The sequence below is a fragment of the Giraffa tippelskirchi genome, chromosome 2, assembly GCF_054371585.1.
Source record: "Giraffa tippelskirchi isolate mGirTip1 chromosome 2, T2T-mGirTip1v1.2.pri, whole genome shotgun sequence".
Classification (NCBI taxonomy): domain Eukaryota; kingdom Metazoa; phylum Chordata; class Mammalia; order Artiodactyla; family Giraffidae; genus Giraffa; species Giraffa tippelskirchi.
In genome coordinates, this window is record NC_137276.1 from 188,687,752 (window position 1) to 188,712,934 (window position 25,183).

General features: G+C 34.8%; 1 protein-coding gene across 3 annotated transcripts in view; it reads right to left on the bottom strand.

The window, feature by feature from the left end:
• Nucleotides 1–682: 682 nt before the first annotated feature.
• TBC1D23 (TBC1 domain family member 23) overlaps nt 683–25,183 on the bottom strand; it is a 53,730-nt gene continuing 29,229 nt past the window's right edge. Inside the window, exons 9-19 of one of the 3 annotated variants that reach the window (XM_081572470.1) lie at nt 24,669–24,791; nt 23,277–23,369; nt 20,537–20,707; nt 18,660–18,702; nt 16,264–16,373; nt 12,076–12,215; nt 10,701–10,745; nt 7,457–7,545; nt 4,918–5,053; nt 3,141–3,335; nt 683–2,321 (exon numbers count right to left, since the gene is read on the bottom strand). In XM_081572470.1, the coding sequence (XP_081428596.1) occupies nt 2,240–2,321; nt 3,141–3,335; nt 4,918–5,053; nt 7,457–7,545; nt 10,701–10,745; nt 12,076–12,215; nt 16,264–16,373; nt 18,660–18,702; nt 20,537–20,707; nt 23,277–23,369; nt 24,669–24,791 (1,227 nt within the window). In that variant the 3' untranslated portion in view covers nt 683–2,239. Of the gene's footprint in view, nt 2,635–3,140; nt 3,336–4,917; nt 5,054–7,456; nt 7,546–10,700; nt 10,746–12,075; nt 12,216–16,263; nt 16,374–18,659; nt 18,703–20,536; nt 20,708–23,276; nt 23,370–24,668; nt 24,792–25,183 lie in introns of all 3 variants that reach the window. The other 2 variants (XM_081572472.1, XM_081572471.1) reach the window with 2 other exon arrangements.

Genomic DNA, 25,183 nt, shown 5'->3' on the forward strand with positions numbered 1-25,183 from the left:
GAGTGGGTAATGGACAGGGAGGCCTGGCGTGTTGCGGTTCATGGGGTCGCAAAGAGTCGGACATGACTGAGCGACTGGACTAAACTGAACCAAGTTCATAATACTGCAACACCTGCAATCCTGGAGGATACAGAGGTGGGTATCCCAGAGTGAATTCTAGTTCTCTGGGTATCAGACCAGTGGAGAGAGGATACAGCTACATAAGTGCCTGGTACAATCAGTGACAAGTATTTTCATTTGATAATCATGAATAATAACTGGGCTAGTCAGATGAGTAAATAATTTTAGACGAGTAGTTCAAGGGAGTAATTGACTACATGTAGAATGTAATGTCATTAGTTCTAAATTCCCTCTTTCCTCTTCCCCATCTGGATGAACACAAAGAGGAATCTAATCCTTTCAAACCTGAAATTGGAACACTTAAATTCCACTGTAAGTATAGCCCTCAATTTCCTAATTTTGTGGTATCTGTAGAGATTTACAAATGAGTGGAAAGGGAGAAAGAGAGAGAGATACTGTCATTAAGAACAAAGTTCTGAGGACTTCCCTGGTGGTCCAGTGGTTAAGAGGCTGTACTTTCAATGCCTCCAATGCAGAGGGTACAGGTTCTATCCCTGGCTGGGGAACTAAGAGCCTAGGTGCATGTTGGCATGGCCAAAAACAACAACAAAAACCCACAAAGTTTTGAGCAAACTGTACTGATTTATTTACAACTGTAATTTATAAAGAGTAACACAAACATCTTTACATTAATATTATGAAAAAAGTCCCATGGCTGAAATGGGCAAAAAATGAGACTTCAGGACATTTCTAAAAGGGGCACCAAAAGAAGGGGAAAAATGCAATCCAACAGTCGTGGGGAGGTATAAATATCAAGTATTGTACCAGGTGCAGTTTCATGCAAATGTCTTCAACCACTCAAACTGTTTTTATTTAGATACGAGAATAAAATATCTTGAACTATGTTGCCTTTTATTCACTTGATTTCCTTTAAGTAAGTTAAAATAACTGCTGTAAACAGGATACATCTGAATATTTCTATCAACCCCTAGAGATAATTCATGACATTTTAGGACATGGCGGGTTGTGAGGATTTGTTACTTCCCAAACAGATTTTTCTAAGCAGTCATTTTCCATGGCCCCAAATGTGTTCCTAGATTTCTTTCACCAAATGTGTCTAACACAAACCTCAATGAATTAAACTGAGAAAGCTGAAAAATAAAGCAGACCACTTTGCAGTTTTGTCATATTAAGAGAATAAAAATCATTTCAAACCACTAGAATTTTAATAACAAAAAACAAAGAAGAGAAAAATATTTCATAAAGTGATGATACAAACTAATTTATACAGATCTCCGATCATCTAGCTTTTCTTTCAGTCAGTATTAGTGTGGTCACAGACATAATCTCACAGAAGATAAATCCATGTGTGCTCAGCACCTGTTTTGAAATATCCTAAATCAAATGCTCCTCTTGTAATAGAGACCAATGACACTTTTAAAGATACAATTTTGTCCCTCAAGTGTTAATTTAATGCCTACCTACTTATTATAATGCTTTTAACTGCTCCTTAGATACAATTAGGATAAAGTTTAGTATCTAAAGCACTCAGTGTTAAGATTATTAGCTAATGGTACAAAGATGACTTAGAAACTGATGTTTCAAACATTTTACTAGCTGGTCTGAATTTGAGTTGGCTGGAATCTTCATCCATTTTACTAAAAAGATTTCACTCTTTTTAAGAACAGAAATGGCAAGCTAATTATTGATCTATATAATACTTTTTAGTTTCTGATACTGCTCAGTGGGTAAAACTAAATGTAGCAATTAAAGGGGTCTCTTCAGTGAATTCTATCTCTAATTTTCAGTGAAGACATTGCAAATACACACATGTATGGTTGTTTTTAAATCTGAAACTGATGCATGTTCTCTTAAAACAGCTCTTCAAAACAGAACTGCATTCTGCACCCTTAGTTTATAAGGGCACAGGGTCAGCTATTTTAAAGTCATTTGATAACTGACCTTTGTAAGAAATCATTTTACAAAAACAAAATGCAAAAGAAAATTTAAAAAAAAATTAACTGTCCAGAGATTGATTATAATAATTTACACTTTCTTAGACTTGCTATTTAAGCACCCCCATAAGCAAATGAAAGTCTCCAATTAGTATTCAGTCAGGAAAATATGTCCATATTTCTCTTGGTTGCCTTAATTTCTTTTGAAATAATTTTCGTTTACATTAACTTTCCAAAGCATCCAAAACTTTCATGATCTGTTGTTTTATGGCTTTGGTAGCATCTCCTGCATTTGGAATCAAATACCTATGGGGGGGGGAAATATATATTAATAACAATGCCTTCAGTTAAGGACTCAAATATCACTTCCAATGGGGAAGTAACCCACAAATCCAGCACAGATGCCCTCCTATGTACTCCCCATCACTTATCTCAACATATACTCAAAAGAGCTATTTTGAAAGAAAGAAAATTCAAATGCAAAATGATTTTTCTTATTGTGTAGAGCAAGGTGGAATGAACTGGAAATCAGGAGTCAGGAGTGCTATATTTGGTTCTAACACAAGCTAAGTGTGAAGATCTGGAAGTCACTCAATCCCTCTGGGCTTCACATTGTTACCTGTAAGATTAAAGATGATTTAGCTTCAACAGCAATGTGGGTACAGCCCTGGTGCCAGTCCAAGAACTGTTTGTCACTGGTCCACAAGGAGGCGAGGAGGAGCTTGTACCAGACTGTTAACTAACTACATCATCCAGCACACTGCTTAGTTCACTGAGACTTTTCAAAACAAGAATTTTTTGACGAGGGAAAATAAAAACACTGACTTACATTCTGAGAAAAGCTCATTTAATTGCAAAGCAGCATGTAGTGCAGCACTGGTGTAGAGTACTCCTAAAGACTCTTCTGTCAAAGTCTGTGAAGTTAGCTATGGCACTTATGAAATCATGTGCTAATGCCTAATCCATATATTATGACAAATTTGTAAGGAAAAGACAGCAGGAATACCAATAAAAGTGGTTCAAGTACCCTATTCCACCATCCATTTCCCCAAAGAGAGAAACAAATCATGTTTAAAAATGAACTAATTCAGTAATGCAGATAATATCATCCTAAGAAAATCTTACCTTTCGATTGCCAAGATTTCTATTCCTGAAGCGCTGCTGTTTCCATACTTGAAGGTAATTAGCTCAGGATGTTTTTTTTTGGATGTTATTTTAACTACAGAATTTAGTGCTTGTCGAGACTGTATATAGGCCAATCCTTTCCGTGAAAGAATCTCCCTTAAACAGTACATATGTGTTGCAGTAACCAACAGATGACTTGAGAGAGATAAAAGCATTAAAAAAACAAAAACAAATGTCATTCAGAACAGCTGTTACTTCAACAGCCCCAGTTATAAAAAAATGTTCAACTTCAGATGAAACTACTTTTGAAGGCAAAGGATCATTGATTTAAATAAGCTACCTAATAACAGCTTTTAATTTCCTTCAGTTGTAGGCAAAATTAGTGTTTTATTGACAGATAATCCTACAACCATTTAAGAGTCAAGTTTATATTTAATATAATAAAAACTATAATATAATTAGAAATTATTAAAATAATGGATTTTCAGAATCTATGCTATATGGTATTTGAAATATACTACCTTTCAGATGTTTAACAGCAAACTATCCTCATGCGACATACCACAGCATATACTTTATATCAAAGACCACGAAGCAACACCTGGACTGCCTTACATATTTAATAATATTCTGAACTGGGTCCCCAAAACAAAATAAGGATAGAATTATTAACACCCACACCATGCCTTGTGTCTCAGCTCACTTTTAGTATAGTAATAGTACTCACACACTTTTATGAAATACAATAAGACAGCTATCCAGAATGAGGGACATTCTGCAGAACAGCTGACCTAGACTCAAAGGATTCACTCATCAAGAAGAAAAGCGGGATGTATGATGAGGGAAGCAGTATTATTGTTCAAGGGATGAGACTAAGGAGAGAGAGAAGGCAAATGCAATGTGTAAAACAGGACTCGACCCTGGATCAGGAAAAAAGGATAAAGGAAAAAAGGATAAAGAAAATTTGCATGTGGTCTGCATGTTAAATGATGCTCATTTTTAAGGTTTTTAAAGATGTGACAGTGTTATTGGAATTGTGGAGGAGACTATTCATATTCTTGAGAGATTTATACTAAAGTACTTGTCATATTTATAAGCTTCTGAGTGGTTTGACAACAGAAAAGTGTGTATGTGTGTATGTATACACAAAGATATTTAAACAAAGAGATGGGATAGTGTGAAAAAAGTTAAAAGTAGATGAGTCTGAGAGAGGCTTATATTCAATGTACTATTCAACTTATCTGTTTAAATTTTTCCCAAAAAATTACCTAAGAAATATTTTTTTAAAAACCAAGATATAAAATACAAGCTGCCAGAAGAAATTATATCTTACTGTACTTAGATACATAAAATTTCTTTCGCAGTTAACCTTTATATCCTGACTTCCCTAAATTCAATTTTACTTCTGAAGAAGGCATTTTAAAAAATACCAAGGGACTTACCTGGTGGCACAGTGGATAAGAATCCGCCTGCCAATGCAGAGGACACAGGTTTGGTCCCTGGTCCAAGAAGATTCCATATGCCATCAAGCAACTAAGCCCATCCGCCACAACTACTGAAGCCTGTGAGCTCTACCGCCCCAGACACAATTACTAAGCCTACATACTCCAGCTACTAGAGCCTGTGCTCCGCAACGAGAAACCACTGCAATGAGAAGCCTGTGCGCAGCAACAAAGAGCAGTCCCCATGACCAGAAAGCCCATGCACAGCAACGAAGACCCAGTGCAACCAAAAATAAATAAAATTTAGAAAAAAATTCAACTTAAATAAAAAGTACCTAGGAAACATGTGTCCACTTTCTTTCACTTCTTTACAAGGAAAATGGTGCTTGACATCTGGCTTGTTTATCCAAGTCTGAATGTTCACAACCTCTTTTCTATCATCATCTGACATTGAAGAACTGTCAATTTCATCTGTAAAGAAATTCAGCTGTTAAAAGTGGGTATCACCAACTTTAAAAACGATAGCCTGAAAAAAATTTCAGTATTATTTTAAACACACAGGTTGGAAAACAAAACAAAACAATCAATTCTAACCCAGCTACTATATTTCCTATGCCGATGATACTAATACAAAAGTATTATGATGAAACATCACTATATATGGTAAGAAAATCAAGTGAAAATATTACATATATACTTTATTATAGTATTAAACTACCTGAGGAATTTCAACTTTTTTGATTTATACAACATAACTCTAATCTATGACTAGTCTGCAGGGAGATGGTGGAATTGTCCAATAATAATATTATCACCTATTTTGAGGGAAATAATGGCTGAGTTCTTTTTCTCTTGCTGGTTTCTTTTCCTTTTTTGTTTATTGAAGTACAATTGATTTACATAATTATATCAATTTCAGGTGTATAACATAGTGATTCAATATTTTTATAGATTACACTCCATCTACAGAATTACTGGTTTCTGATTCTGGGGGAAAGTAACAACAAAATAATCCTGGGATAAATAAGTCTATTTAGTGGGTTTTTTTGTGAGAGAAATGTAAGACATTCCTGTTATTTTGTTTTTCTGATTTAAGAAAGGGAATTACACTCCCTAGAGTTAATTGTAGATGTTCTTCTCTTCACTTTTCAAGAAATCAAAATACAAGAGACATAGTTAAAAAAAATGAAATCTCATGTATCCACTCACTTCTAGCTTAAATAAAAAAGTAAAACCCTCATGGATTTCTGCCCAATTATATCCCCATTTCTTTTCCACTAAGCAACAATGACTATCTGAATTTGGTGTCACATGTTTACTTTTACTCAAACAAGAATATTCTTAAATAATATACAGTACTGTTTTGCATTCTAAGCAAAGTTAACATAATAATAAACTGTTCAACTGTATTCTTCTCCAACTGCTACCCTACTCCCGTTTTAAATTTTATCCATGTTGATAAACATAGCTCCAGTTTTCTTATTTTCATTTCTGTGTAATTTTCCAGAGTGTAAATACATATGTGTACATATACAAATATGATATGTGAAAATACACCAACATTTATTCATCCATTTCCTTCTTCCCTTTGTTAATGGAATAACAAATACTTAGGGAAAGATAGAGACTGACAGGTAACAGGAAAATGACAGAAGAGACAGAGGAAAAAGGAGAAAGGGAAACAATTACAAATAGCATACAGAAGTGTATGAAATAGAAGATAAGAATAGCTAGAGAAGGTGTTGGGGGAAAAGCTATAAAGAAAGAAAATACAATGTACTGATTATTTTGTTACACTATAAAAGAGAAAATGTACTTTTAGAGTTTTTATACAGTAATATAAAAATATTACATAGAAGAAAAATAAAAATTCTGTGTATTTGCTTCAAAAAAATTACATATAGAAAATCATTTTCCCCTCAATGCACTTTTCAGGAAGGTGACTGTAATATCCATTAAAATGTCAAATGTGAGTCCCTCTAATCTGGCAATCTTACTGTGAAGTATTTACCCTCTAGATACACTTGCAAAAGTTCACCTAGATATGTGTGAATATATGTTCACTTATATATATATATACACACACATAAAGATAGCCACTGCTACTTGAAATAGTAAAAAACTGGAAAACTACCAGGGTCAACTGGGAGAAGACGGATTTAATTATGGTGCATTTGTATAATAGGAAGTCAGCTGTGGGCTGAGGTGGAAAATACGCAATATGTATTACTAAGTGAAAAAAGCAAGATGAGATTTGGGAGTATTCTTGTTTTGTACTTTTATATACAACATATACTTACTATAAAATATATATTTTTATATATTTTTTCTAACTCAACACACATTAATAGTAATTATGATCACTTAATCAGGGTAATCTGAGCAGTGGGATTATGAACAAAAACAATAAATTATTTTTTAAAACATAAAGACAATCACCAATTTCCCTGGCACAATATCCCCATCTTGTGGCCCTTTAGGATATTGCCTCCAGTTTCAAAAGGCTCTTTTCAGATGTCTCAATTTTGAAATTTCCTAAACCTCAGTCCCACAATTCTTAATCCCCTACATGGGTGGATCAAGGGGATTTACATGCAATCCCATGGATTTAAATACTATTTATACACTGATAATTCCCAGATTATCACCGGCTTAGACATCTCTCCTCAGCTAAACTCCTATAATTACTGCCTACTCAGCATTTCTACTGCATAATTTAAGGCCTCTAAAACCAAACTCTTAATAGAAAAACCACCGACTCTCCAATCTCCTCTACAGTATCTCACTGTGTCTTGCTGGTCCCAGAATGATCTCTACGATCACTCCTGATGCCTGAGGAAAGCAGTCTACATACAGAGAAGTGTAGTACTACACCTGTGTCGTATTCTTCCTCATCCCCGATGCTGAAAACAGGCTTCACACCACGGTAAGGCTTACCCACTCTGTCACTGCTGCTCACATGCCTATATTCAGAGAATTGTAAAAGGGAAATCTTCACTTAAGTTTCTAAAGATTTTCCCCAAGTATCATCTGAATATTAAAACAAAATACAAATGTTCTTTGTCCACCCCCTACCCCACCATGTACCACCCAGTACAGGACAGCTATGTTAAGGAAATTGAAACAAGATAAGGAAATTATGTTAGCAAAAGTGGCACAGGGTCTTGGTATGCAGAATGCTTTCAAATCTGTAAAAATTAAGTTTTAAACCAACGCACTGGGACGTTCCTTAATCTCTCTGTGAGCTGTGTCCTCAGCTGTAAAACAGTAATGACAATATCTACTCTTCTTGGTTACTGTGAAAATTAAATCAGTTAATATTTGGTAAAGCTCTTGAAATAATGTCTGGCATACAGCAAGTGCTACATACATGTTTTTTAGACAAAACAGTTCATGAAACCAAATATTCAAATTCTAGCAGGAGTGCCTATGAGCTTCTCATTTGGGTACATATGTCTTAAGGTTTTTCCTCCCATTTTTTATTACTGTTACTTCTGTTTCAATAGAAACTAAGATGCTACTTCTTCTACATAAATAAACCATGAAAATGAAGAATGAATTTGCCTTTCATTCTCAAATGGCAGAAACAAACAACATGTAAACTCAAACTTAATTAGTTCTGTAGGAAGCTGTCTTTTTAATATAAATATCAATACCTTGTTACTTTTCAGGTAATCTCCAATAAACCAAGAAGTAAAATTAAAATATTTAGACAAAATATTACAAGTTTCTGGAGAAAGAGTACTGTATTATTTGTAGGATAAAGTTCAGCTAAGATAATCTATGATGAAGGAAAATTGTGGCTTGTTTTTTCCCTTGTCATGTATCAAGAGAGTGCAATTAAGTTATGTGTCTTAGAATTCAATTTTTCCAAAAGACAGAGATCAAATCTATATTTTAAGTAATTTCTTAATACATATCAATAAAAATCATGACCTAATTTGGTTAAAATATGCTTAAATCTTTACTTCTCCCAAAACAATATTCCTCAACAGAAAACCAACATGAGTTGAGTGTATGACAGAGTGTATGACAGTTAATCAATACACTGCTTACAGTTTAAGTTAAAATCATAAAATCATTTGATTTTTATGCTAAAGCATATCTAATATAAAGTTATCCTATAAATTAACAAATTATACTCATTAAAGACAAAAAAATGAAAGAAATAATTAAAATGAAATAAATCTATGAAACTCAGATTCAGCTTTCTTGTAAAAGGCAAAGACAAACATAGCTTTATGTAACAATATGTTCGTGTCATCTATATTATAAAATTGTATGAGATCGTGTTATTGGTTTCTCTCCTGATATTAAAGCATAATTAAACTTCTATAATATAGAAAGTAACAAAGATAATGTTTACAGTAAATGCTTGCACCAGAATATAAGTATGAATAAAGTGACATCCAAAAAAGGTACCAATTATTGAGCAAAATGTGTAATACAATGCAGTTTTTATAAACAAGATTGCTAAAGATAACTAATAAAGTTCTTAAATGACTACCAAAAACTGAAATGCAATGGCTGCACTCTTTAAAAAGCAGTCTATCTATGCTTTTCTGCAAAAACAAAATCTAAAAAATAGTCTGAATAGATTTTAACTTTATTTACTGGGCTCAAAAACAAACCAAATTTATTCTAACTTTTCCTTAAATTCTATTTTCAAAATGGATATATCTCTAGGGACCAGAAAAGATAATTCGAATTTTTAAAAAATTCTTTGGGATAAAATTTGAGAGTTAAAAAAAAATCAGAATAATTTGATGGTCCTGTAACAAGAGAAAACAGAAAGATGATTAACAAATAGATTATAATTTTAAAAGAAGCCATCCCCTTTAAAATTATAAAATTGTAACAGAAGCTCTGTAATTGGCATCATACAGGAGCAGTCACAGTAAATAAAATCTCTTATACATAAGTTGAAAGCAAATTGTTGTTAAAAATGCTACTTCTAATTCATTGAAAACATTGAAATGAGCTGCCAAAAAAAGTCAACTCCATTATTCCAGAGTTTAACTTACTTTTCAAAGTATGACTAGAATTTCTTTTTAAATGTTCATAGGTATTGCTATAATTGACATTCAAATTAAAATCGTAGAAAAGTCATGTGTATAAAAATGTAAAGCCATGTAGTATAATGTTCTGCTGTTTATCCTAATTGAAGATTCAGTAGATTTCTAAACTTTAAACCTATGGAATTTAATAACAAGTACCCCATTTTACTGGGATCAGAGAAGAGATGGATTGTATATTAACATGTCCACCATGGCCTAATTTCTTTCAAGGAGAACCAAAGGCAGAACCCTAGAACTGGAGTTCTTTGGAACTGATTTATATAATGTTGACTCACCAACTTAAACACATACATCGTATTAAGAAAATTCTAGCAATATTATCAAATTACATAGTGTACATGAAATAACAAAAAATTTGAACCACAAACTATGCTTTTTTTCAGGTGCTACAATTTTCTCCACTGTTAGGGCATGCTGCTAAGTCGCTTCAGTCGTGTCCGACTCTGTGCGACCCCACAGACAGCAGCCCACCAGGCTCCGCCATCCCTGGGATCCTCCAGGCAAGAATACTGGAGTGCGCTGTCATTTCCTTCTCCAGTGCAGGAAAGGGAAAAGTGACAGTGAAGTCATTCAGTCGTGTCCTACTCTTAGCGACCCCATGGACTGTAGCCTACCAGGCTCCTCCATCCATGGGATTTTCCAGGCAAGAGTACTGGAATGGGGTGCCATTAAGTAAATGATCTCCAAAGCTAACAGCCTCCCAACTCTGAGACTACATATTTTCTTTGTTTCATCTTCCTCAGTCTTAGAATAAAAACTGCAGGTTTTATGAAGTTGTTGGGGTTTGAATGCATGTAATTTTCATCTGAGGAATGGGAGATACAAAAGGGGAGGCAAGGAAAAAAATTTAAATAATCAAGCAAAAAAATCAAAAGGAAAACATATCAGCATCACACACTCCTAAAAGCAGAATGAGAAGAGTTCAGCATCTGAGACAGCTGCATGAAATCTGAGCCAAGACAGCAAGAGGCTTAGAGACAGCATGACGCATGCTAAAGGAAAAGAATGGTCCAGTAAAGCTGCGCTACTCATTGGCTTACCGCTCGGTACATGTTCTGTCTGGCCAAGGAAGATTGAAAGACATTCTACAGCAAATTGAGGCAGAGGACAGAACAATATGATTATTAAAAACACACCAGCTTTAAAACAAAAATATAGTATAATCAGTTTCTCTAACCCAGAGTGTATATTAAAAAGAAAATGTTCTGATGATCCCAAGTACAAAAAAAAATGAAGAAAAGCCAGTTTCAAGTGATTCTTTAACAAAGAGAATCGACTTTTCAACTTAGTATTATCACTAGTTCATTTTAAAATAAAATTTTAACTGTTCATGCTACAAAATGTAGCAATAATAGTACCGTAATTGAGAATGCACTAACTAAAAGTATTTTTAAAAATAAAGCTTTTGAAAGCAGACACAATTTTAATGACCAAAAGAAACTTCAGGCTTGATAAAAAAACTTTTAACATTATTTATCAGTCGCCCATTTTAGACAAAATATAGTTTTTGGATTAGTGAAAATAACCTACATCTTGTTATTTACTGAAGAAAAAAATATATATACCTCTGTATGCATATGTACTTTATTTAATAAAATGAAAAATAGTACTTTCTCTATATTCAGTTCTTTAAGTCAAATACATCAACTGTCCTAAGATACCTCAAGTAAGACATGAGATGAAATTAAATACTATAACACATTTCCAAGATCAGGCCTGCTTAGAAACAAATTTCACACTGGAATTATTAGGTTAGCTTTGAACTCTAAGAACAAGAAAGATCAATGAAACTAACACGTGGAGAAAAAGAAAACATATTGTGCACTCACAGTCCCAGTGATAAACAATACAATAGACATTCTTAAACTTCTTTATCATTTGTTAGCTGGTCACTTCATTCATAATTCATGGGAGAAGAGAGGTCACACATGCTGTGAACAAAATTCTATGAAGATCTGAATTCTTAAACTTAAGCAATTGGGGTTCTGCTTTATTTATAGTATGACTAAATTTTCTAGGTTTTAAATTCCTGAAGCCAAGAAAGAGATTACTGCTATGAGATTACTGCACTTAACAGATGATTCCAACCACCTGACAGGTGGGAAGCAGCTGCTATATGAAGTATAATATACATAATTGTGTTAGAATATTTTTTTCTAATGAATGGCTTGAAGGGGCAGAATTATTATTTGCAACCTATTCTGGGCAGTGGGAGAAGAGAGTAATCTTCATAGTCAAACTTTACACCAATAAAGAACATCTCTGTGATGATAATGAAAACTGGAATCATCTAATAAAAAATTGTCATTTACAATCCTTTTCTAAAGCACATTCTATTCAACTAACATTTACTGTAAGATACTTTTCTTTAGTTTGAATTACTCATCACAAATTCATACTGTATAAGTAACTCACCGGTCCACAGGAGTTGATGTATTCTCAATAAAGCTGATAACTTTTTCCCTGACGTTAACGGATTTTGTCTTCAAAGCAACAGTCATTTTATTAACTAATGATTTCATTCCTCTATCATTTGAACCATTAGAAGATTCACCCTGGGGGGGAGGGGGGGAAGAACGTACTGATGAATTAACTGCTCTCCAAATGACTAGCAAGACACACTACTGCTGAAGGTTATCTCGATGTTATGCACTTAACTGGGTGCACCTCCTACCACAAAACCATATTTTAAAGTCCTAATTACCCAGTATACCTCAGAAAATGACTATAGGTGGAGATAGGGCCTTTAAAGGGTAAATTGAGGTTAAATGAGGTCATGTAATATGTAGGCCAGATCCAAAATGACAGATGTCCTTACAGGATGAAGGGGAGACATCAGGGACTCACAAGCCCAGATAAAAGGCCATATCATCAGCAAGCCGAAGACAGGTGCTTCTGGAGAAATTAAACCTGTCAACCCTTTGATCCCAGACCTCTAGCCTCCAGGAAAAGAGGAAATAAATTTATGTTGTTTAAGTCACCTAATCGGTTGTATTTTGTTAAGGCAACCTGAGTAGACTGATGCACTGGGTGAAACCATTTTAGGAATGGAAGGTAGAAATGAACTGAGGATATGTATTACACACATAAATGTGTGCAACCTGAAACTACCTTTTATTCAGTAAGAAATAAAATTATTGACCTCTTCTTAACTCAGATAACTATAAAAATAAGTAAAATTACAATCAGTATCATTAATATAGCTAAATTTTGAAACATTTATTATTTGTAAGTTTTTGCTGTTTAAGACATTACTTAGGTCTTTATTTCTTAAGAAAAGTTATCTTTATGTACCTAGTGTAATAGATTTGAGTATAATTCTTGAATTGTCTGTAACTGTTCCCTTACATCCTACAGCAGCGGTTCCCAGTCCTTTTGGCACTAGGAACCAGCTTCGTGGAAGACAGTTTTTCCACAGATGGGGGCTGGGGAACAGTTCAGGCATTAAGGGCAGTGGCAGATGAAGCTGCTTTGCTCCCTCACCTCCTGCTGTGCTGTGCAGCGGGTTTCTAACAGGCCTTGGACCTCTGCCCTACAGGCAAGTTGGTAGCAGATGTCAAAAGTTTAAAAATTTGCCCATCTTCTGCCCATTAATTTCTCTTCAGGATTTACGGGAAGGAAATAATCAGAAAATGCCCTAGGATTTAGTCACTAAACTATTTTTTAAAAAGTTTAAAAAACAAGCATTTAAAAATGCTAGAAAATGTGCAAACATTCAATGAAAAAGCAGAAAATAAACCTATTTGTACACTCTTGAGCACTATTTTTAAAATATAATACTAAAAAAATGCATTATAAAAGATGTGAAGAAAATATTTCAAAATATGAACAGTTGTTATCTATAGTTAGGTAAAAATTAATTTTGTTTTCTTTATATTTTTAATATTTACATATGATGCTACAATGAAATGTATTATTTTTATTTTTAAAACAAGTCATTAATTTAAATGTATTATTTTTAAAACAAGTAAGGCATTAAACTAAATAACATAAAAATCATGTTTCCATTTCCATATCCAACTTCAAAACCAAATTATACTGACCATGGAATTCTTTGGTACTTAGAAGATAACACATCTTTAAGAGTTTCTTTAATAGCCTCAATCATTGCTTTTCAAATCTGAAGATAAAAACTTCAATAGAGAGACTATCCAATGCTGTGGGTGGGAATATAAATTAGAATGATGTTTTTTGGAGGGCAATTTGATAATAACGCAGAATTCTAAGGATTTTGATATGTAATCTTTTGATCAAGTTATTTCACTTCTGGGACAAAATAATCATGTCATATGCAAACATTAGTACAAAAATTAATTGTAGTAGTGTGCACAACAGAAAAAGACTGGAAGCAATGTAAATATTTGATAATAAGGGATTAATAAAACAAATTATAATATATCCATAGTATTTAGATATTAAAAATGAAAACAGCAAATATTTATTAAATAAATGGTGAGCCCCTAGATACCTAAAAGATCATGCTGAAAACCTAACTCTCAGAGAAGCTTTATCTGCACAATTTGACAATAATTTGCTTTGACTTACAAGGCTGAAGATAAGCCTCAATTCATCATCTAGTGAGTTACAAAGTTCATCTGAGCCATCAGGGAAGCCTCACTATAAAGTATGTAAGTGACAGATACTACACTTTATGTTCACTTGTACATTTAATTCTCATGTCATTATTGTGAAGAAAGTTCTGGTATTATCACGCCTATCTGCACAGATGGAGAAATCGGAGTAGAAATGATCTTGCTGGAGATCATGAAGAAAGTAAGTTTTGGAGATAAAACCGGAGTATCTAAGTAAGTCTGACTGGTAAGCCCAAGACTGTACTGGAGTTTTCCTTCTATTTCTGATTTAAAGAATGATCATCAGGTAGATGAGGACCATTACTTGTGAAGAAAACAATTTAATGACAGAGCCAGGCTTCAGCAATATGTGAACCGTGAACTTCCACATGTTCAAGCTGGATTTAGAAAAGGCAGAGGAACCAGAGATCAAATTGCTAACATCCGCTGGATCATCAAAAAAGCAAGAGAGTTCCAGAAAAACATCTGCTTCTGCTTTATTGACTATGCCAAAGCCTTTGACTGTGTGGATCACAACAAACTGTGGAAAATTCTGAAAGAGATAAAAATACCAGACCACCTGACCTGCCTCTTGACAAATCTGTATGCAGGTCAGGAAGTAACATTTAGAACTGGACATGGAACAACAGACTGGTTCCATATAGGAAAAGGAGTACGTCAAGGCTGTATATTGTCACCTTGCTTATTTAACTTATATGCAGAGTACATCAAATGCTGGGCTGGATGAAGCACAAGCTGGAATCAAGATTGCTGGGAGAAATTTCAATAACCTCAGATATGCAGATGACACCACCCTTATGGCAGAAAGTGAAGAAGAACTAAAGAGCCTCTTGATGAAAGTGAGGAGGAGAGTGAAAAAGCTGGCTTAAAGCTCAACATTCAGAAAACTAAGATCATGGCATCCAGTCCCATCATTTCATGGCAAATAGAAGGGGAAACAGTGGAAACAGTGACAGACTTTATTTTCTTGGGCTCCAAAATCACTGCAGATGGTGACTGCAGCCATGAAATTAAAAGATGCTTACTCCTTGGAAGGAAAGTTATGACCGACCTAGATAGCATATTTAAAAGCAGAGACATTACTTTGCCAACAAAGGTCCATCTAGTCAAGGCTATGGTTTTTCCAGTGGTCATGTATGGATGTGAGAGTTGGAATGTAAAGAAAGCTGAGTGCCGAAGAATTGATACTTTTGAACTGTGGTGTTGGAGAAGACTCTTGAGAGTCCCTTGGACTGCAAGGAGATCCAACCAGTCCATCCTAAAGGAGATCAGTCCTGGGTGTTCATTGGAAGGACTGATGTTGAAGCTGAAACTCCAATACTTTGGCCACCTGATGCGAAGAGCTGACTCATTGGAAAAGATTTTGATGCTGGGAAAGATTGAGGGCAGGAGGAGAAGGGGACGACAGAGGATGAGATGGTTGGATGGCATCACCGACTCAATGGACATGGGTTTGGGTCAACTCTGGGAGTTGGTGATGGACAGGGTGGCCTGGCGTGTTGCAGTCCATGGGGTCGCAAAGAGTCAGACACGACTAAGCAACTGAACTGAACTGAATGCAGATGATACAAAATACAGAAAACACACAAAAGACTTATTGCCCAAATATTTCCAAAGTAGAACAGAATGTATTTACCCTCACTATTCTCCTGGGACAAACTAATTGGCAGAGTCGGAGAATCAATTCACTTTCAAGTGCAAGTTAGTCACTGGACTCAGAATTATCTCTGTTGATATTTAAGCAGAAGTAGAAAATTGTCACTAAGTGATACCAAGCCGCAGCTGGGGAGGGAGAAGTCTGAATTCAGCAAGAAGACCACCAGAACTCCTGAGCAGTTCAACTGTGCAGGTCTGCTCCTGTCATTTCATTAACCTCACAATAATATGCTTCCTCATTGTATGTGTTTGAAATATTTTGACTCCATTTCTGTTACGGTTGAGTATTTAGATGTTAATCATCATTTCTGAGCATTCATCCAAATCTGGTGACATATTCCACATACACACTTACATCCACAGAAGAATTGATGCTGCTCCTTGAGCCTGAGGTGCTAGCAATCCAATGGCCATATCCGTTTTCTGGTCCATCCACATTGATGTCTGCCAGGTGCTGCTGCAATGCTTAAAGATAAAGAGGAAGAAGGGAAAAAAAATCCTGACATATCAACCCCTCTTAGATTCAATACTAGAGAAGTACGATAAACATGTCAGACATGACTTAGCAACTGAACAACAGAAGCTGAACGAAAAAGATCCAAGGGCATAATCACAGGTATTTCTTTCAGCACCTCTGTAAAGAATAAAAGATGCCAGGCTACAGAAAGTTTTCCTTTTCCTCCTCTTCCTTCTAAAGCCCTCTCTCCACACACATATAACTTTTCTTAATTGACCCTAAGGGTGACAGTAACCATATACACAGGCTTGATGTCTTCCTCTTTGGAAGGCAATCTTTCAAGTATTAATAACTAATTTTAGCAACATTTTAATGATATAAAGGATTAATGGAAAACCTATGATGGCTTTTGTTTACCATAAGGAGACATCAGTTAATCCTTCCAATAATAAAGAAGCAGTCTTAGGCATTAACTGCTGGTGGAAAGAGAGATTACTCTTGGAAAATAAATAATTCATAGTTTAAAAAAGTTTTCCTAAAACCTAGCCTATCTGTGCTATACAAAAGAATGCTTTTCAGACACTTTTGAGAACAATAACCTGTTGTTTTGTGTTATGCTGTCAGAACTTCCAATAAATAACACTAGGACTTAGGCCAATACTTGCTTAACACTAGTACTTATTAAAATAAGCCCTTTTTTTATATCACTCTGGGTATGAGTTTATCAAGCCATGATATAAATTATCTCCATGACAGGAGATAAAAATTCTTGCTAATAATAACAAAGACCAAATTGAAATAAACCCTAACCTATCAAAACTTCTAATTTATAACATAAGATCATATTAAGTCAGAACTTAATCCTGATAAGACTCTTTATGATTCAAACTCAGAATTCTACTGCCTCCAACAAATATTAATTTGATTTTACTATTAATTTTCCTAGTAATTACAGATTTAATATTTTTATATCTCTTTTACTAATGAAGGCTCGTATTTTAATTAAAATACATTTGACATACAACACTATGTAAGTTTAAGGTATACAAAATGTTGATCTGATACATTTATGTACTGTAGCAACAGGTGCACCTCCATCATGTCACACAATTAGCATTTCTTTTTTTGTGGAGTGCATAAGATCTAGTTTCTTTGCGTAAGTTTGGTGATTATAATACAATATTGTTGTCCACATTCACTATATTATGCATTAAGTACTCCAGGACTTATTTACCTACTAGTTGCAAGTATGTACCCTTAAGTAACAGAATTCGTTAAAAAAAAAAAAAAAGACAATCTCTATTTAGAATCTTAATACTCTGACCTACTTCTTCATAACCCACTCCAGTGCTCTTGCCTGGAGAATCCCAGGGACGGCAGAGCCTGGTAGGCTGCCATCTATGGGGTCGCACAGAGTCGGACATGACTGAAGCGACTTAGCAGCAGCAGCAACTCCTTCATAAATTCTCAAATATTTGCTGTAACAATTCTGTCATTTTTCTATCCTGAATTACCAGACTATCTGCAGTTGAAAACATCAGCTTATTTCTTATTCCATTCAGTCAACGTTTTTTCATCAGCTAATACTTTCAGGTAATTAAAAAATGAGAACAAAACAAAAAAGCAAATAGTAAGAAGAGTTTACTGTGAAAAATACCCCTCCTACTCTTGTCTCCTACTCTTATCTACCCCTCCTTCTCCATAAAAACAAATCATGTGGGCAGTTTTTCATCCATCTTTATAAAAATAATTTTTACAAATTCAAGCTAATTGGGGCTTGTATTTGTAAATACAAGCTGGTGGCTCAGAGAGTAAAGAATCTACCTGCAATGCAGGAGACCTGAGTTGGATCCCTGGCTTGGGAAGATCCCCTGGAGGAGGGCATGGCAACCCACTCCAGTATTCTTGCCTAGAGAATGCCATGGACAGAGGAACATGGTGGGCTACAGTCCATGGGGTCGCAAACCGTCAGATACGGCTGAGCGACTAGGCACAGCACAAGTTAACTAAAGACGTCCATTTTAACAGTCTTCTCCTAAATATTCTCTCATTGCAACTGCCTACTATATTTGTCTTTATCTATCTGTTCTGCTGGCTTTGCCTTTTCTGAAAACAGTGAATGACTGAAAAGAAAGTGTACCCAATAACTAAGTCGGTCACTCCAAATCAGCTCCAGTGATCATATGCTGCTGCTGCTAAGTCACTTCAGTCGTGTTCGACTCTGTGCGACCCCATAGACCATATAATTTCCTCTGAAAAGTAGGGTCAAAGGAATTAATAAATTAAAATCTTACCCATAAATCCTCCACTGGCAATGCTCACATATTCTTTGTTTTTCTAAAGAGGAAAATAAAAAGGTTATATACTAAATTTCTGGATTTTTTTTTTACATTTTAGACTTTGGCACAGAGAAGTACATCCATTTATCTTGTGTACTGTAAGATCTGGTGTTTGCACAGGAACAAGGGGACAACTTCATGGTTACTAATAAGACTGTATTACAGTCCCAACGGCGCAAGAAGTCAAACCAAAATCAGATGTAACAAAAATGGTTTAAAAGCTTTCAAAAATATTTTGGGTTCTTTATTAAAAAGGAAATACAAAAGCAAGTAACACAGCTAATTATGAAGAAATGACAGAATGTCAACACTTTACAAACTATTAAAAATTAATGAATCTAAGTAATGATAAAGACACAAGAAAGGTATCTGGGCATTATTTACTGCCTGAGGAAGTACACACTATCCAAGACTTCCTGTCCCCCCACCCTCAAAAGTCATCTAACAACACTCTAGGTCTAATCACCAGCTTATGGGAAGTACCAGGAATAGAACCTGATAAAGAACACTATGTAAATGCAATCAGCAAAATCCAGATTGTGGGAAACTATAAGACAAAGTAACCAGTTTTTCCAAACAAATAGATGCAAGGGAAAAAAAAGTTGGAAACAGAGCCGATAAAAAGAGACTTAAAAGATATTAACCAAGTGCAATGTCTTGTTTTAGATCTTGAGAAAATTAGGAAACTTGAATACTCATTAGATTTTTTATAATCAAGTGTAACAGTTATAATGTGATTATATCTTTACAAAGAATTTACAATTCAATTCTCCCTACTTTTGAATTTGTTTGAAATTTTCCATGTTAAAAACTGGGGAGGGGGAGGGATTTCTAAAACCACATCAAGAATTCAAATTATTAAAAGAAGTCCACAATATTCCAAATTCTTGCCATCTGACACCCTTTGTAATATATAGCTTGTTTCAGAGCATTTTTAGAATAGGTCAATTAAATTTATAACTAAAATGAATTTGAGTCCCTATTTCTGTTATTCTGTTTAAAGTACTAAAATATCTTTACTCCAGTAAAGCATAAAATTATCTTATAATACCTCTCCCAAATACCTTGTTCTCTTTTGTGTTTCAAGGATTGTCCTTTCGACTAATTTTCTCAAACCAGATTCCCACTGAAATGGATGCAAATTGAGTGGCCTGTGTCTCCTGTCTTCCTGATTTCATAGTTCAGGGTCACACAAAATGAGGACTTTAATATATAAACTCCAAGGAATAATTAATAAACAACTATTTTTATAAAGAAAGAGCTGTCACTGAGTGAGGCTTTGTAGAAAAGGTAGATGGACAGGGTGCATGAAATCACTGATACAAATTAGTTGTGCTAAAGACAACACCAAAACACAAAAAGGAAAGGTGGTTAAGTGTCACAGACATATACGTGTATATTTATTCGATTTCAAAGTGAAGATAAAAATATTAAGGCATGAATAGACACAGAGAACAAACAAAAGAATAATCCAGAAATGGACCCTGATGCATTGAAGAATTCAGTCTATTAAAGAGGTGGTATTTCAAATTGATAGCACAGTTGGTTAGCTATTTGGGGAATTTTTTTTTTTTTTTATTCCTACCTCATTTCTTACAGAAAAATAATCCTAGATGGTCCAGAAGATTTAAACATAAAAAATAAATCATAAAAGCATGTGAGAAAAAAATGAGGGAGAAGACTTCTTGGCAAGACACAAAACCAATAAAGTATCAAAAAAAAAAAAAAAAGATAAATTTAACAAGGTAGACAACAGCACAAAATTGCCTAGGAGAATTTCTTAAAGGTGACAGCAAAAACCAAGGAAAAACTGAAGTAATCTGTCAGCATACCTGTAAAAAGTGTGCAAGGACCATGTTCATATACATGTCTTCTTCCTCTCTGCCACTGCCCATGAAGCAGAGGTGCTCCCCACCAGCAATGGAGCCGGACTCAATGGACTGCTTCTGTGCTTCCAGCAGGGATTTTACAGACTGTGCAAACTCGGATGGATTCTGGAGCATCTGGACAAGTAAAAAAATTTAATGTGGCAAGCTTGTGTTTTTTATACACCTGCAAAACTTGAAATATTTTCCTGGGGGGCTGGGGAGAGAACACTGTTTATATTTCCACCATGAAAATTTGAAAAAAAAAAAAAAGGCTTTTTTTTTTTTTTTTTGGCTGCACTACACAGCTTGTGGGATCTTAGTTACCTGACCAGAGATTGAACCTAGGCCCTCTGCAGTGAAAGCCCTTAAGTCTTAACCACTGAATAGCCAGGGAATTCCCAAAATAAAGGCTCTTATAAATAAAACCCTTGGGATAAAAGAAATGTGTATAAATGTACCTATAATATATCAGAAAACCAAAGCTGACAATTCATGGAAAGATTAAATTATGCAAAGAAAATACTAGGGGGAAAAAAATGTTTTTGCTGTTTGTTTTCTAAGTTTCACTGTCTTTAGGGTATCATGACAAGAAAAGTTTAACAATGAGTGGAAGTGTCCATGACAAAAACAATTCATTGAAACAAGCTATATTTTTTTAGTTTCCACTTACACGGCAAACCATGTTATTTCTTAGAGGACAGTTAGAAATAGTGGAAGCATTTATCAGTACTTATTCTAGGTACTGAAACTTTCCCTGGTGGCTCAGACAGTAAAGCACCTGCCTACAATGCGGGAGACCTGGGTTTGATGCCTGGGTTCTAGGTACTAGAGATATGACGATGAAAAAATTCATTTCTTACCCTCAAGAAAATAAGCATGCCAATAAATACAAAAAATTGTTAAAACTGTTTTAATAAAAAGCTCAGTGAAAATCCAAAAGAAAAATGGACAAACCACAGAAAAGCACTTTGTAAAAAAAAAAAAAAATACAAATTAACAGCACACTCAAAAACATATGTGCAACATCACTAATAATGACCACTGTTTTCCACTCACCATTCTTGTAAGATAGAAAATTAGTGATGTCCAATAATGCTTATGGTATAAAACAATCATTCTCACTTACAGTTGTAAAGTATAAGCTGATACAGCCTTTTTAAAGGGCAATATGGCAGACTCTAGTAACAATTCTATATACCCACATTCTATAGTCTATATTCTATAACTCTTACCCCAACAATTTTACTTTTAGGAGTGTATTTTACAGAAATATTTCCACAAGTCCACAAATGTTAACTACATTAACTACATGTTAACTACAGCATTGTTTTATTACAAGAAAACTGAAAACATTCTAAATATACATCAATCAGGTGATAAATTGTGGTGTATCTATACCATGGACCACTATACAGCCATTAAAAGGAATGTAGTAAAATGAAAAGATCTCCCAAGAAACTGTTAAGTGAAAAATCAAGTGGACAAGAAAAAGTGAATAAGAAATATGTAAATATATGTTAAAGGTCTGGATGATTAAACAAGCTGACAGTAATTGTTAACTCTGGAGATACTCTCTGAGCTTTTTAAGAATAATCAAAGTTATTCACAAATGACTTGAATAATAAGCATAAAAGATGGACCATCTAGGTCCTCCAGGACTTCCCAGGTTGCTCAGAGGTAAAAAGCCTGTCTGCCAAGCAGGAGACGTGGGTTTGACTTCTGGGTAGGGAATATTCTCTGGAGAAGGAAATGGCAACTGGCTCCAGCATTCTTGCCTGGGAAATCCCAGGGAAGGATAAGCCTGACAGGTGTTAGTCCATGGGGTCACAAAAGAGTTGGACATGACTTAGTGACTAAACAACAACAACACATCTAGGTCCTCCAAGATGAATGAAGGATGAGAAAGGCACAGAGTTTACATTCAGGATGCAAACAAGCTAGAATTGCCTTCTTCACCTATAGCACCCCAAACTCTCTGGGCTGTTTTACCTCCATTTTCCATGAGCTTCCTCCTGATGCCACTGAGACCTTTCCATGTGCCCTTTCAACCTCAGCGTCAACTTTTTCAGATAAATTAGGGACAAAGTTACTCCTCTTACTGTCTTGTCCATTCCTGAGGCTCTAAAAACCCCAGAAGGCCTTAAATGATGTCAGTCCTAGTGTTACCAAATGCTCTAAGCATCTCTGACAATAATCATTTACTTCATCTATTCCTTCAATTCATGTCATCCTAAGACAGCGATTTTAACAACTGAGGCCCTATATGCCAGAGACTACCCTTATTACATATTACTTTATTATATGCACAAGTACTCATGATAAAAGGAGGCTTATAGTAAAAACTTTTAGACTAACTACCCAATCATAAAAAGAGCTAATATTCACAGAGTACTTACTAAGTACAAGGCACTATGCTGAGTGCTGCATCAGGCAGCTCACAGTAAGAAGTTTAAAATTTACTGACATAACAATGGTAAGCAACAGTGAACCATACCTAACAGTGCTCTCATCTACCCTTTATGATGCCAAGGGGGTGTCCGTGGTTAAAAGGAAACCTGAGAGCAACACTTGTATAAGGGCAGAGACTCCCTCTTTAAGCAGAAAAACATTCCCAAATCTGGTACATGTATACTTATTCATGGATTAAAGAAAAAAATCCATTTTCTCCATATTTTTAAAAATTTTAAATCACATTTATACTAACCAGATCTGAATCTAAATGGAAAGCAGTCGATAAATGCCCAGCATTATACTGTTCTGCAGGACGGCAATCCACCACAAAGAACCGGACTCCTTCCTAAAAGGGAAACATTTGACATAATAAAATTTACCGGGAGGAGCACATTTTACACAATATAATATTAACAATTAACCAAAAAGGGAGGAACAAATGGATTAAAAAATGGATCTCACATATAGTTAGGAAGTCCCATACAGTACAGACTCAAGAAAATATCCTCAAGATCTTAAAGAGTTGTATTCATTTTAAACAGTAGTTAAAACAGTTTGTATATACTGTCCTTGACAAAAGGTCTTCAAATATATAGCAGGAAGAATGTTAGTTTGGGCTATAAAGCTAATTTGAATTTAATAACTTAATGTGCATCATGTTAAACACTTTCAAAAACACTATACATAGATATAAACACAGATGTAGATACAATTCCTATTTCTGAAAATAAGCCCACAAACTTATCAACAATGCAATTCACATAAGGATTAAATAAATGTCTTCTGGGGTGACAGCAGGTTCTCCAATGCCAATCTGAACTGGAGAAGTTCACGTGGGTCTCTTTAAACTGGGTTACAAGTTATTTTTTTAATAATGGTCCTAATGAGAAAACCACAGAAAATGCTTGTTTTTAAAAATATCTATTGTAAAAGGCCTATCTTCCCATGTTCTTTCCTCTTCTCTTCATCTTTGAAATACATCCCACCTTTCAAATATACACATGTAATTAACTGCTGCACTGTTAGCAATAAAGAACTTATATTGAAAAAACTGGCTCATCAGATTTTCACAAATACAATAGAGAAAAAATTATGGTATATCCTCAATTTTCCTTCGTAAATGCCTTTTGGCATTAAACTATGTAATTCAATTATCTGTATGCTGCTGCTGCTGCTAAGTCGCTTCAGTTGTGCTCAACTCTGTGCGACCCCATAGACGGCAGCCCACCAGGCTCCCCCATCCCTGGGATTCTCCAGGCGAGAACAACGGAGTGGGTTGCCATTGCCTTCTCCGAATTATCTGTATAAGTATCGAGAATTTACTATGAAATAGTAAATCCACCCTTTCAAGTACTTTATATAACATTCAGTTGCCCTCTTAAAATATGAAATAAGATTTGGCAATTTACAAAAGCTAGTGTCAAAAATAATTAGTTGTTTGACAAATAAAATAACACACAAGCTGGCAGTTTAAAAATGAGCATATGGACAGAAGATTTAACACATTAATCATTCAAAAAAAGCAAAACAACTACATTGTTATAGTAAATTAATTTTGTGATAATTAACAAACAGGGAGGAGACGTTGATTCCTTGAATTTAAAGGGGATCATCCTCTAACAAACAGTGGGGTTTTTTAACTTACCCCTTGAAGCTGATTTGCTTGAAGGATCTCTGACACTGAGATGGCCAGGCAAAGAGCCTGACTCAGATCTGCATCGTCATCCTTAATTCCCAACAAAGTACTGCCAAATAGATGGTGATTATCCTATGTGAAGAGGAATTTTTAAAACTTTATGAAGAAAAAAAATAAAATCAAACTTCCCTCCTAAAACTATTCTCAACAGACCAAGATAAAAGGTAAAATAATTATATAGCATCTTTGAATCATGTGATTTAACTTATTATATCAAATCTTCTAGGCTAAAAGCTACAAAAAGGCTACATACAAAGCCCATGTTTGAGTTCACACAAAATGAAAGACTAAGAAAAAAATAACACATTCTACACAGCTATTTTCCATACTATCACATACACTTAAATAGCAAATTTTTAAATGGTTACTCACAACATTTTATGCTTTAATATTGAATAAAAATTAAAATATGGCATAAATTATGTAACATGCTGCTAATAAAGCCTGCTCTAATTAGCAATTGC